Source organism: Malania oleifera, chromosome 3, assembly GCF_029873635.1.
Source record: "Malania oleifera isolate guangnan ecotype guangnan chromosome 3, ASM2987363v1, whole genome shotgun sequence".
Lineage (NCBI taxonomy): Eukaryota > Viridiplantae > Streptophyta > Magnoliopsida > Santalales > Ximeniaceae > Malania > Malania oleifera.
In genome coordinates this window covers 93,434,592-93,450,179 of record NC_080419.1, presented here as the reverse complement: position 1 = coordinate 93,450,179, position 15,588 = coordinate 93,434,592, and the positions used below count along the sequence as shown (strand labels likewise).

The 15,588-nt window shown below is 34.1% G+C and overlaps 1 protein-coding gene across 1 annotated transcript; it reads right to left on the bottom strand.

The window, feature by feature from the left end:
• Positions 1 to 1,457: 1,457 nt before the first annotated feature.
• Positions 1,458 to 9,967, bottom strand: LOC131151048 (adenine nucleotide transporter BT1, chloroplastic/mitochondrial-like). Its single transcript, XM_058102221.1, has 3 exons — positions 9,016 to 9,967; positions 2,217 to 2,378; positions 1,458 to 2,099 (listed from the first exon to the last, which is right to left on the bottom strand). The coding sequence occupies exons 1-3, from the start codon at positions 9,568 to 9,570 to the stop codon at positions 1,626 to 1,628; spliced, it is 1,191 nt and encodes a 396-aa protein (XP_057958204.1). The 5' UTR covers positions 9,571 to 9,967; the 3' UTR covers positions 1,458 to 1,625.
• Positions 9,968 to 15,588: the final 5,621 nt, after the last annotated feature.

The window sequence follows — 15,588 nt, the reverse complement described above, 5'->3', positions numbered from 1 at the left end:
AGGCAGCACTACGTACCTGACATCTCGAGGAGAATGGTGAATCATGGCTCTAATACCAGTGTTGGGTGATCTTGAGCCTCCTCAACCCCAAAACTTAACTCATGAGGTGAGACTTTCTCTCGCACTTAATAGTTGACCATAAGCTCCTTCCACAATCGATGTGATATAATTCCAACACTTGCATATAAGTGGAGTCTTTAGGAAACATCAACTATACTATTAATGGAAATGTCTTGCCATTTCAACCCCTTAGCTACAAGTCTATATAGTTCTAATATGAAAATTTTCAAAATACCCTTTACAACGAAATGATGCTTTGCTCTTACTCAAAATATTATATTGTACTCCATGGAGTCGAAAATATCCTCATAGTTTTTTTTTTGGTTGATTTCATGTATGTAAGACTCACGTAAATAATATGCATTAATATGAATTACAAGTTAACAAAATGAAATTAGTCGAATAACAAAAACTTTTGCATGTATAAGAACATTCCAATGCAATTTTAAAATTTATCATATTTCTATGCAATTTTTATTATATTTCATTCTATTCTTAGATTTTGGTCTTTCTTTTTTTGTTGAACTTTAAGTATAACAAGTTTGATTAACTCCTTTTTATTTATTTATTTATTTTTTGTTGGTTTTTTTTTTTTTTGAGAACTTTTAAAAGATACAATTCAAAAATTTTTTAAAGTTGAAAGATATGACCCATTTAATTGTGAAAAATAATATTATTTTTTGTTTTACAACATTTGCACAAAAAAAATGTGCAATAATAAAATTTTTTGACATCATTTGTTTGTAAAAGTTAGTTTTATTTTTGATATCTAATTGTTCAAATAATTACAATAAAAAACACGTCCAATTTCAAATTTTCTAAAATTATATTTATATATATAATTTGAAAAATATTTTTTAATTATTTTTTTAGACTTTTGATTTCTTACTCTATATTTGGAGCATATAATTTGGATCTTATACTTTAATTTATATACGTTAAGATAAAATATAGTATAAAATTGTATTGAACTTCTAAATTTATATAAATTCAAATTCAAGTTCTTTAAATCCATGATTCCGCATATTACGTCATGTATTTTTTGAAAAAATTAAAATGAACTATTTTTTTGTACTTATTTTATAATTTAGAAATAAAAAATTATTTTACACTATTAAACAAACTTTTTATTTTTTACCTTTTTAATACGAAGCTTGAAAAACTTAAAAAATTAACTAAAATTTTTACAATTTTATTTCTATTATTATTTGAAAACCTAAAATTTTTTTAATAGATTATTCCATTGCAAGGATATCCTAAGTTTTAAATTTTTACAATTTGGTTTTTACTATTATTTGAAAACCTAAAAAATTTTCTAATAGATTATTCCATTTCAAGGATATCTTCAGTTTTTCTTTTCAAGTACTACAAAATTACATGCGCATAAAAACTGAGAATGAATCAAAACTCAAGGGACAAATGTATAAAATAAACTCAACTCAAAATAAATGTGTGCAATCTCCTTCCCACTTTCCAAGGGGATGCTCCCTATGAACTCAGTTTCATTATTCATTCAAGAAAAAAGAGGAAAAAATAAAAAAGAAAAAATAAAAGGAAGATTCTTTCTATGCTTCATCCTCGTTCTCCACCAGTATCCTCTTGCAGGCTTCGTAGCACATGAATGAAATCCCAGCAGCAGGTACCAACTTCATGCAGCTAGGCCCCAACCCTTTATATAAACCCTGGATCCCCTCCTGCTCCAGTATGCTGGAGAGAGCATGAAGCACATTCTTGTATACCTGTCTTCCACTGACAGCCCCTACTTGCATGTGCTTGCGTGCCACCTCGAGTGGGAACGTTGCACTGCTTGATATAGCACCAGCAGCCGATCCAATTAACAGGGTTTCAAAGTTGCCAATTTTCTCCTGCTTGAAAATCTTCCGATAGGCTTTACGCAGCGTATCATAAGCACAGTAATTGGTAGCAGCATATGGAATAACCCCAATTAGACTCGGGGTGAGGCCTCTGTAAAGTTCAGCGGGTCCCCCCTCTTGCAATATTTTTATGAATGCATCAAGCAGGCCGCTGTAAACATCCCCCTGCAGAATTGATAAAACCATTCAAATCCAGATGGTCACCCATATCTTGCTGCAAAATACAACTGTGATAAGAATAACAGACTTAGAGCCTTGGTTAGCAGGGTTGGTGCATCTTACCTGGATAGTTAATCTAGTCTTCAGTAACTCAAGAGGATATGTGCATAAAGTTGAGCTAACACCAGCACAAGCCCCTGCAATCAGGGACGGAGGGATAGTGAGCTTGGGCTGCTCACCAGGTTTGGGCGACAGGTGCTTATTGACTGTGTCATAAGCAAATAACTGCAAAGAGAATAATAAAAATAATTTAGATAGATTTAGTACATGAAAATAAGACTTCATGTTTGAATTGTGAAATTTCAAGGCTTAATTTTTTCTACACTTCTACACTGATTTTGACAGGACAATGAGTTTGATGGAAATATTTAAGCACCATGCCACGTACCATTCATAAATAAACAAAAAGCAACTCCACACACAATATGTAAGCATTTGAAAATATATAAATTTTTCCTTGTAGAAGCAATAGAAATGCATGGGCTTCTCTTCTGAATGATGTGGGCTAGCATAGATCTTGTAGCATAGCTAACCAGAACTTTCGAGCGCAATACTCAGATGAAGTTGCATTTGATTATTAAATTTTTACACTTCCGAAAGGGGCAATGGTTTTAACAATTATTTGATGCACAAAAGCTAATGCATGACCAACATCCATCAACCCCAAGGCAAGCAATAGTGAGTGACAGATCACACGTGTTCCCTGTCATTAAATTTGGTGCACAGGAGCATTCCCATGATGAGGTTTGATGATATTCACTCAATTAAAAATAAACAGTGGCAGTGCCACCCCTTTCATGATACCATTCGTGCAGGATGAATAAGCTTTCAAGTAGCATGCTTGCATATGGGAAGGAGAGTTGAAAGAACATATGGCATATGTGCAGATCAATGTCTTTGGCTATGAGTAGGCATACTCCAAGATCATTGCAACCACCCCAGAGAAAATAAGGCAAATTTTGAAAGGTGACAAAAAAAAACAAGTGATTACTTTAGTAATTTGTGTAATGAAAATCAAATAGAAAACCTAAACTTAGAATTGTCAAATGAGGAAAAGACAAAAAAAATGAGATTTATTTGCAAAATTAGAGTTCACGAAGTTAAGTTTGCACTAAAAAAGAGGAAAAATGAGAAAGCTGGGACTGGATAACATCCCAATTGAAGTTTGGAAATGCCTAAGTGATAACGGAATTATATGATTAACTAATTTATTTAATACAATTATAAAAACAAAGAAAATACCAGATGAATGGAGGAAAATGAAATATTCAAAATTGTAATAACTATTGTGGAATTAAGCTTATGAGTCATATGATGAAACTATAGGAAAGGGTAGTTGAACAAAGATTAAGGTTGGAAATGAAGGTCCCAGAAAATCAATTTGGTTTTATACCCAGGAGATTTATCACAAAAGCTATATATCTTTTAAGAAGATTAATAGAAAAGTTTAGGGAAAAAAAGAGGGATTTGCATATGATATTTATTGACCTTGAGAAAGCATATGATAGGATACCTAGGGAAGCTCTAAGGCGGATTTTAGAAAAAAAAGGTGTATGTAGTAGGTATATTGATGTCATTAAGGATATGTACGATGAAGTAATGACTAGCGTAAGGACAATAGATAGAGAAACTAGATAATTTCCAATCACCATAGGTGTACATTAAAGATCTGCTTTGAATCCTCATCTTTTTGCTTTAGTGATGGACCAATTGACTAAAAGTATTCAAAAAGAGATTCCATGGCGTATGTTGTTTGTAGATGATATTGTATTAGTTGATGAAACTAGGGACAAAGTAGAGGTTGAATAAGAATTATGGAGAGAAATTTTGGAATCTAGCGGCATTAGGATAAGTAGAAATAAGATAGAATATATGAAATGTAATTTTAGTAATGATAGGAGAAATATTGGAGACAAAGTTAAACTTGATGATGAAAAAATAAATAGTACTTGTAGATTTTGATACCTTGGATTTATTATGCAAGCTGAAAGAGAAATTGAAGATGATGTAAGAGAAGCAGGTTGGGTAAGATGGAGAAGTGCTTCAAGTGTGCTCTGTGATCGTAGAATACCTTTAAAATTGAAAGGAAAATTTTATAGGACAGCTATAAGACCAGCTATGCTATATGGATCAGAATGTTGGGCGACGAAAAAACATAATATCCAAAAAATAAAAGTTACTGAGATGAGAATGCTTAAATGGATGAGTGGTATAACATTAAACGATAAATTAAGGAATGAACATATTTGCGGTAAGTTAGGTATAACTCCTATAGAAGATAAGATAAGAGAGGGACGACTCAGATGGGCAACATAGGCCACATAGTGCACCAGTAAGGATGAGTGAGTTAGTTACTGCGGGGGACAATAGAAAGGGTAGGGGTAGACCTAAAATAACTTGGGAGGAGATAATGAGTAAGAATTTAATATCCTTAAATCTGTCAAAAGAAATGATCCATAATCGCATAAATTGACGAAAAAGGATTTATATAGCCTACCCAACCTAGTGGGACTCAAGACTTGATTTTGTTGTTGTAGAAACCTCTGTAACCAAAGTCATTCTCTTTTGTTAATTATTGATCCATTTTATTATCAAGGAACCTAGACAGTAAATAGAAAACAATTCTTTAGTGGAAGATTCATAAATCAATCTACGTAAAAAGCTCCAGCTGCCAAAAGGCTGTTTACTCGATTAGGTTTGATATGAGCTGTGATGTCAAGTAATGGGCAGAAGTTTGCTCACAGAATTGAGAGTAAAAATTATAAAGATATTGAAGTAGTAAACATATTAGTGAGAGACAGTGCAAAGGTCAACAACAGAGTTTTTCAGTGATAAAATAAAGCTTTTGAGCAGATTTACCAACGCGACTCCAATGACCATTGACCAGTGGCACCCAAAAGATCAGTAGAGATCTTGAAATTACAATTAGATCAGCCTACCCTGAATAAAGCTTCAGGTGTGTGTGCACAGCGAGGGCATGGTGTCCATAGCCTTACTCTACCACTAGAACCTTGACCTTCAGGTTTGGGTTTATATGCCCTTAACAACTGGGTAAGGGCTAATCCAAACTTGAACAGAAACAAATGCCACCAACAGAAAATTTAATGCCTAGCAGTTCAAAGAAATGCATGAGCTACAGCCTTTGTTGGATTAAAGGCACGGGGCAAGGGACAGTCCTTCCATTGCTTGTTTGGCTTAATATCATTACATATGGTTCCTTTGTGCACCATGCAATTACTTATGAATTGACCAACAGGGCTAACCAAAATTTCCACTCAAAGCTCAAACTAGAGCAAGAAACACTATCTGTGAAGGAATGAATACTTTCAAACAGTGCCTGAATTCAAGTGAAAAATTCTGCTCCTTCTCTGAAGGAAATGCAACAGTACAATCCAGAAGAGGTAGGTTAGTTCGAGTGATATACCAAGAATAAGCTTTTCCATGTGACCGAGAACCTATGCAAGTTCACTGGACATCGTGAATGCCCAAAAAAAAAAATCCCATTGAGCACACTTTAATTCAAAAAATAGATATTATAGAAAAGACATTATTGCACATAGCACCTATAAATGAAGGTTATCACTGAAAAAATTTTGGGATCAATGTCTACATTCAGTTATAGGATTCTCAATGTGTTGGTGTTAAATCGTAAAGATCCAAATAATGCAATAAGATCGGCTCTCTACTTGACAAAATTTATTCCTCGTAGCTGTTCTGTGTTTATGTTCCTATTGAGCAAATTCCTTCTGCCTAAAGACCATTTACCAGCAGGTTTACTAGTTGGACCAATGTTTGGATACCACCTCTACTGACAAAAAAAAAAGTCTTGAATTTTTTAGGGTTGCCAGGCCAAGGACAACAAGAGGTCATGAAGCTACAAAAAGAATGTATCAAGACTCTGACCAGGAAAAAAGTCTGGGTTAAAGATTCTAGAATCCAATAACAATAAATAAAAAGAAAGAAATAGAAGTTTATTGATTGAATTCAAATGAGTAAATCCTTCAGCTTCAGGGCAGGAAGCTCTTACCATCGAATGCTTTTCTATTGTAAAGTTATCATCATGTCAACAATAAATGGTGAAATTATTTCAAAAGCAGCAAGTCTAATAGCTGAGATGGCACATGAAGTGCTAAACCAGGAAGGCAAGAGACTAACTCAGCAGTCAAAATCTGCAACCAGAAAGCTAGGAGGAATATAAAGAACTGATTCTGAAGGTCAATAAAAGAACAGAATCTGCAAGCAAGGGGGAAAATGGAGAACAGAATCTGCAGAAACCAAGTCAAATAAACATGTGATATTTAAGTAAATATCAGTGACCATGCAAGGGGACAAAGCTCAAAGGTGATGCAGCATTGAGAAGGGAGCCCTGGACCGGTAACATCCTCCCCCGGTTTGGTGCCATTTGGGGGGTCTGAAGGGCTTGGCCAGATTGGAGTGGGGTACTGGGGTTACCATTCCAAAAAAAGAAAAAAAGAAAAGAAATGGCACTTATGTAGCATTGATATTGACAACACTCTAGTCCCTATCAGTCAACAGTTGAGGAGAATGGAGCACAGTATTCCCTTTAGCTGTAAAATAACTGTCTACAAAATTATTTCTTACGACTCAAAACCACCAACATCAAAATTTCTCAAAGATTATCTTTTCTTGTTTATTGGAAATGATAATGTAGTTCATTTTAGGTGGAAAATTTGTGCTAATTGAATTATGGGCAAGCAGGCCAAAGAGGGGCTGTGTAGACTCATCACTATGATTTTTCCAAGTGGATAGCAACCCAGCAAAAGCAAGCACCAAAGAAAGCTGAAAAATTGCACCAGACTGTGTTCCATTCCACTTGCACAAAAATGCAAAAATATAACCTTTACCAACCACTTATATTGAAAAAGATGGCTGCAACTTAACTGCCGCAAGCCAAGCTCCTCCCAGAATATACGGGAGTGAATGCTAAAGATGCAGTTGCACTGGACATTGGATGCATTTGAAGACCTGCACGTAGATTTTGTAAATAGCATATGGTTTCTATGTTGTATAGGTATCTAATCAATTGCAAATAGCCACAACAGCTTCTCAAAACTTCACGTGCATTAGAAGAAAGATTTAGATTTATTCTCCTATAACATAATTTCTTACAAAATTATTTTTAAAGACACAATTGTCTGGTTAGATGATAGGAGTAGAGAAGCATAACAGTACACTTAAGCAAGTATTTCAGAGGCTTTCATGAACCAAGTAATGGTCTTATGACCAATTCCTGGCAAAAGAAAAAAGCAGGAATCTCTTTCAATATTGCTGTCATTATCCCCTGACAAAGAAAGTTGCGGGAGTGCGGGAGTGCCTCTCACGAGGTCAGGTGTTCAAACCCTCCCGGATTCGTTTCCGCTCTTGGACTCCTGAATTTACCCTCCCTTTGGAGTTGTGGGATCAACTTCAAGGGGCGCAGAATTAGTCACGTGGACCGTAAAATGGACGCGTGGATACCTGGTGCGTAATCCAAAAAGAAAGGGGAGAGAGGTGATAGCTAGGCAAGAGTTCATCATTAAGAATTTAAAGAGGCATGGATGACTTAATCGTCCAAAGGTGAAACAAGGCAATTTTATATGCATACCCATTGGAAAACAGCCAAAAGATGCAAGAAACTATTAAAGAGACGCCAGAGCTTATCTTTTGTAGATCAAGTAAAAGTTAAGCCTGACAACTGTTTATCTAAAGGCGCTGCAATAGAATGATCAAGAATAGATCTTTATCCTTTTCTCACAAACTCCTCAACACAATTTTTAACAGGCAAAGAAGATTTATAGCGTCAATAAAATCAGGCAGGGCTCTCTAAAGAGCGGTACCATAAGCCAATTACATACATATATATTACACACACGCACACACACACACACAGAAACACATACACATATATTATATATATATATATATATATGCCTTAGGGACTTGTTGCCATTATATAAATTGGCAAGAGTAAAAGGTGAAGGAAATATCCCCAAGGCACATGTTTCGAAATCAAGTGAAGGCAAAAATGGGTTGCTTCAGATATGTTCTGTGACCACTACAAAACATGAACACTTGTCTCAGACAATCTTGCAGAATGAGTGATCTATTCATAAGTTAAATGGATGTGTTAAAATGAGTGAAATATTAAATTTTAATAAACATTATTATTTCATAAACATTGGTTATACCTCAAAGATTGGGAGAAAGAAATTGAACACAGTCAACCCATGTTCCACATGAGGCTATGGATGAAATTAAGAACTGTTACACAACAGAACCCAACTACTCACGCCCAACAACATGAGACTATCTTTAGCATTTTTGATCTTGATTAAATATCTAAACCATAACTGTGGACGCAAATATGCAATGTAGCCTGATAGGGAGACAAGGGATTTCAATGTACACCATAATCAAATATAAGCACTTAAAGTTTATACTATAAACAACAAAACCATCTGAATAAAACTGAAGAGAAATCATTGCCAGTAAAGTGGAAACAAGAAATGCAGTTTGGAGGGGGGTGGGGGGGGGGGGGGGGAACAGTTGCCTCAAACTTGCATTGAAGAAAAGAAATGCACATTCCTAAAAGGAACCAAGAATGAACAAACATGCAGTGGTTGCACAAAGACAGTAACATCAAAAGGACAGTTAAAAACAAGACTATGTGATCGATCACCAACCCTTCAATTGTAATGCATAACCAACTAATTTACTACATATATCAAATAAAAAACTAGCAACGGTGAATAGAAACCAGCAGCATAATTTTTGAAAGATCAAAGGAATCAATAAAAGACATGGAAAATAATATTTTCCAAAAGCAATAAAAATAAGCACCATGGGGATTTCAATTACATACCTCTATAGCCTTGCTTGGTGCAACCCGAATCACATTAACCAAATTACCCCTAAACAATCCTTTCCATCCGTCAGTCTTCATAACATTATTGAACACTTCAGTCGTAGAATGCCCACTACTCCCAACCATCAAATGTGTTCTTATCGTCTCCAGTGGCGCAACAGCAGTTCGTGACACCGCCCCGGCAATAGCACCACTTATCAACCTCCTCAAGGAAGGATTCCCAATCTTCACCTTCAATTTAAGCCCACCCTTCTTCTTCCTCACAGTTGCTTCGTCAGTCGCCTCCGGAATTCCGACAATTCGAAGCCCTTCCGGCGATGAAACATATTTCACATACAAATCGGTGTAGGGAAGCTTCACCCCACTGTTGTTGTCTCGGGAATTTGGGGAATTCGGCGACACGCCAAACCCCATACCCACCTGACCGACGCTGGCGAATAAGCCTCCGGGATGGAAGCACTCACCTTGCGGACTCCATTGAAACCCCAATACACCGACGGAGAAGAACCCATCCTTCCTTTCATCAAACACCTGTAGTCCTTTGCTACCCATTAATCAAAACCTTCTCAATAAGCTCAAACTTAAGGTCTAATGAACACCCAGATCCATTTTTCCATTCTTTTTAGCAAATTGAGAATGTTGAGAACCAAAAAGAACCCTTCTTTCTCAAATGGGTACCCAAAAAATCCATCTCTAACAAACCGATAAGAGAAAAAAAAAAAAAAATCAAAATAGATACAAACTTTTGATGAGGAACAAAGAAAACTGATCTCTGAGGAGTGATTTCCGAGGAAGAACAATGAGAAACAGATGGAATCTCTGCTTCTCCCTTTCAACCCCGGAAAGAGAGAAGGTGGGTAGATGAAGGCCTGTATCTTATATATAGCAATGTGCCTATGCTACTTTGCCTTCCCTCGGTAGGCTGTTGGCGTTTAGGTGCGTGCCGCTTATGTGAAAGGCCGCCTTTAGGTGCCCCTAAATATTGAATTACTCTTTTTCCTTTTTAACATTTATAATTTTATTTATTTATTTATTTTATTGAAAGTTCTTGAATTAAAGATTTATTTAAAAGAAAATAAAAAATGACTTTTTATAATTTATTTTCACAATAGAAAGTGTTGAACTTATATGTCATATCCCGTTTTGATTATGACAAATACTCTGATATTTAATAGTTGATCAGTTTGTGTGTAAAACTAATTGGAAGTATTATATAGTGCCCGCATATGAGTTTAAAGAAGACAAAGATCCAGAATGTTTATTTATTATAATTTAATTAAGATTTTATTTGGATATGTAATAATTAAATTTAATGGTCTGTAATAATTAATGCATTACATGCTTGATAGAATAGATAAACTCAAATGACCATAGGGAAACTAAATGATTGTAGGACACCCTTCGGTCGACCTTGACGCCGATTTTTTTCGGTCGGCTCTCAAAGACCTTAAACTAACCATAGGACACTATTATGCATGAAAATGTTTCCTATTTACTTAAAATTAATCATCATATGTATAGAAACAACATTATAAGTGGAATAGAATCGAAATGCCCAATGATGGCATGTTAAGTAGACCGAACTCAGTTATACTGAGATTTTCGATCGATCGAACCTCCACCGGGTCAACATGTTATCCTCTCGGTCGACCGACTAGACATATATAGGCAAGCCCTGGTCGACCAAACCTCCTTAGGTCAACAAGTTGACCACTTGATCAACTGACTAGAATTATATAGGCAACGCCCTGATCGATCGAACCCCCACATGGGAATTTCCAACCGCCCAGTCGATCGAATCCTGTAGTTCAAATTGAATCAGTCAACCAAACCGCGCGAACTTGGAAAATCGCCTTTGAAACCTTAAGTACGGTCGACCATCTTTATAGTTTAAAATACTCCCGGTCAACCGAACCCAGCCACTTAGTAAACCGAACCTTAAGTTCGGTCGACTGGTGCTCTCTGGTTGGCGAATTTTATCGAAGTTAAAAATGTTTTTATTTTTACTAACTTCAGTTAAACTTTTCCTAAAATGACTAATATGTCCTGAACGGTTATAATTTTGGGGAATTCTATATATACCTCCTCATTTGCAAAAAAATAGTCAAGGATTAGCAATTTTAATTAGTAAAAATCCTTTGAAATTCAAAAAATCCTTCTTCCATTTTTAAGACTCCTGCACTTATTCTTACTCGCTTTTATTGCTTAAATCTCTTTGTAAGTATGCTTGAGTGTTCATCTCAAAGGCTTAAGCTCTCTCTTGTTATTGATTGATTGAGGTTATTTTATTAGAGAGCAAAACTTCAAGTTTCCTTAGGATACTTTGTTAATAAGTCTTCCTTAGGAATACTTCATTAAGTTTTTGAGTTTTACATTGTCATTGTAATTCTCAAGGAGTTCATGTTGGATTTTGATAGCTAAAATATTTTACAAATCATTTTCAAAATATCTCTTGTGCTTATATTTGAGAAATATATATTTTGAGATATTTGCTTGAGTGCTAAAAGATTTTTGTTGCTATACCTTTTGATTGAGATTATCATTTTATTACAAAGATAAAATAAATATTTTACAAACCATTGTTGAATATCTCTTATGGTTTATTTTGATAAAAACTTTTGTTGAGATATTTGAAGTATATTTGTGATCTTTGTTTGTGCATTGTGATTGAAATTATTATTTTGACACAAAGATCATATCATTTACACTTTCACGTACTGATTGCAATATTTGCATAAATCTTTGAGAGCATACATTAAGACTACATTGAGCTTATCAAATCATATCTTTCGGTAGTGCATTGATTATACTGTGCGTATTGTAGTACATATCTGCTTAGAGTAAGAAGCATTTTATGTATACGTAAATTATTGGTCAAATTTGTTGTATTCTAGGCATGGGTCTAAAGAGGGAAACTAGTCCTGTTGAATAGTTCCGAATTGACTTAGACCCGATTAGAAAAGTTAGGTGCACCATCTTAGTAAGGTGTAGGTTAAGGTCAACCCCGCTAATTGACTTGGTTGTAACCGGTGCCGCTCCACTCGTGAAGTAACCTTATAATGAAATTATTATGCTGGTGAGTCAAGGTAAGGATATAAACACAGTTGGCTGAACCTCGATATCACGTCGTGTGTGTTCTTTATATTTCTACAAATTTATTTTCCACACTTTTATTTTCAGCACATGTATGTTGTATGTTTGATTCATTATATGTAATACATGTGTTGATTGAGTTTATAATTGTATAGACAGACCTTAGGTTGCGTAATACTACTTATTTGGATAAACCTAAGTAGGATAAAATTTTAAATACCCAATTCACTCCCTCTTGGGAATACACCAAAGTTAACAAAAAGTATTTAAAATAATTTTTTAATATAATTAAAAATTTTAAAATCAACATTAATGGTATATAAAATTAAATTTTTATCTAGTAATAAAGATTTCCCTCTTGGGAATACACCAAAGTTAACAAAAAGTATTTAAAATAATTTTTTAATATAATTAAAAATTTTAAAATCAACATTAATGGTATATAAAATTAAATTTTTATCTAGTAATAAAGATTTGACGTACAAATCTTTAATTATTTAATTTGTTAAATATTATGAATATATATTTACGTAGTATGTAAAACAGATGATCAAAAAATTACAAAAACAAAGTAAGCATATATAATTTATTTTCCTTATTTCTTCTTCAATTTTTTAATTCAATTTGATTAATCCTTATATAAATAAGTGACTAAAAGGAAAATATTAGCCTTCTTTAAACTTTATAAACATTAATGCTCTTTATAATTTCATGCAATTATTAGGGATGACAAAATGAGTCAATGTATCAAATTTAGGTTGGGTCATTAATGGATGGAACCTAAACAAGTTGAGTTTAGGTTAACTCATTTACGAATGGGTGAGTACATTGTAAAATCCAAACCCACCAACTTAATAAGCAGATTATAAATGGATATCTTTTAAGAAATATTTAATATATTTATTTTATTTAAAAAAAAAATTTCACCATATATGAGTTAATTTCCTCTTCAGAAAAAGAATACCCATTTATTCTTTTTTCATTATATTGTGAACTAATAACACTTTTTTATTATTTAATTTATCTTTCTCTTTAATAATTTTATTTAAAAAAAATTAAAATTTTAAAAATAGCACCTACAATCTATTTATCAATTTTCCTTCTAAATATTTCAAAAAATGTGGTTGTGTAACTTATATTTTATCTATATTTATTTTAAAATTTATATATATATATATAATTTTATATTTTTAATAAAAAAAATAAAAATTAAACCAGCGGGTACCCGACTTGAACCTAATTAACACGTTTATTAATTGGATTGGGTTCGGGTTAACCCATTTATAAATAGGTCACTACTTCTTAGACCAAAATTTGTTTAAACCAAGCGAGTAACTGGAGATCCGTTGGGTCATGACCCATTTGGCCACCCCTAACAATCATTACTCAAACTTAATATGTGGGACTCAAAAGATTACTATGTTGAATTAGAAAAGCATATTTGTTAAGTTGTTAGGAATGCTACTAACACTATTATTAAAATAAAATAATTCTAAAAACTCTTACTCTTCTCTTTCCATGAGATTCTTAGATAGGAAGTGTAGCAAATCCTTATTAAAATATATTCTTATTATGTTATCAATACATTAAAAATGTAAGTGATTTTAAGTAAAATACTAAAATAAATTGCCTTATTTAGAATAGCTTTTAAACAAAACGGGCAATTAATCAATATATATATATACGTGCATTTAATGAAAAAGTAAAAAAAAATAGTGGACAAATTTATTGTTTCCTTAGGAAAATCAAAGGTGAGAGCGTTAATGATATATATATTGGAGTGGCAATAGCTGTTCCCTTTAAAAAGAGTTCAATAAATACATATATTAAATTATGTTGGCCCTTATATTAGAAAAATTCTAAAAGCATGTTTTAAATTGTGTAGGGCATTATAATAAATACTGATTATGTATCTAAGTTGTGTAATTAGGTGTTTAAAATCGTGCATTTAGGATTATAATTCGAATTAAATGCCCAATTATGTATAATATTTTTAACGTTGAGCTCATTCGATAATCTTGAGATAAATATCCTAGTTTTATTGTAAATTTATGGTCATTCGTGTTTTAATATTGTAGGACAATTTTTGGAAATTAAAATTGAAATTAAAAACATACATGAAGCCATGCACATATTTGTTTGAGGTCACGTGATCGAACTCGTGTCCACGTCGAAGTGTGCGTGTTTGAGGATAATTTTCGGAAGTTGAGTCGTGTTCATGAAGATATGGAATGGTCATGACGTGTGGACAAGTGAGACACTATGCATGCATGTGATGTGGGGCTTGAGTGTGAAATAGAAGGTGGGCTAGCCATGCAAAGGTTGATGTGGGCTGGTGCGTTGGCAGGCCATGAGGCGTGTGTGCTATGCAAGTGTGTGTGCGTGATTGTGTGCGTGCGTGAATGGCAAGCAGATGGGCTTCAAACAAAAGAGCTGCGTGTGGGCTGGTAGTTGGACTTAATGAAGCCTTGATGTGACCTAACCATGCACGTGAGAAACGCTGGGTCTTCAATAAAAGGAGGCAACAACTTTTGTTTGGGGGAGTAGGGGTTTTGAAAAAAATTTTTGGGGTCTTCTTTTTCTGGGTTTGTGTGCCACATGAGGCTACTGTGGGAGGTTCAGTTGGAGGTCCTCGGTTGGAGCATGATGCACCGAACACAGCAGTAGACTAGGAGCCTGATGTTCGTTCGTGTTTTCTAGCGACCGTCTCTCTTAGCTCTTAGCTTCCTCAGTTTCGGTGTTCATCTCCGACATCACTCTCTTGGCTCTCGTCTCTCTCTGTCTTGGGTCTCCCTCAATCTCTCGGCTCTTGTCTCTCTTTGTCTCGGTTTTCTCTTAATCTCTCGGATTCTCTCAGTTCACGTGTCGTCTCTGTTCTTCTCCGGCATCTCTGCTCTCTCTGACATGTCGCAGATTCACAAACTCTCACTCATGGCTGTTGCAACTCTCTCTCTTCTCTAGTCTTCTCTCTCTCTCTCTCTCTCTCTCTCTCTCTCTCTCTCATCTTACATGTTTTTTTTTTAGTATTTCTTCATGAATATTTTAAGGCTTAAATTTTCTCTATAGTTTTTGTTTTTAATTTTTAATTTGTGTTTTTTTTTGTTTCTTGCTTTAAAATAATTGTGCTTTTGAATTTTGTTTGGGATAGTTCAATTTAATTTGTCTTTCTTTTATTTAAATACTGTTTTAAGTTTCAAACAATTCTTTGGGCATTTTATTAATAAAGTCAGTGTTTTTATTCAGTAATCTTGTTAGAGTTTAATCTTGGCTGATCTTGTCATGAAATTTAGTCTATTTATTTAGTTAAGCTTGATTTATTATCTAGTTCGTTTTGTTTTCATTTAGTTGAGATATTGCAGGGTTTATTTATTTCATCGTTCTTGTGTTGAGTTGGGTATTTAGTTTTACATTAAGGTTGAGTTTGATTTGGTTTATCCTTGTTTAATAGTGAGTTGATTGGTTATTTTCATGCATGTT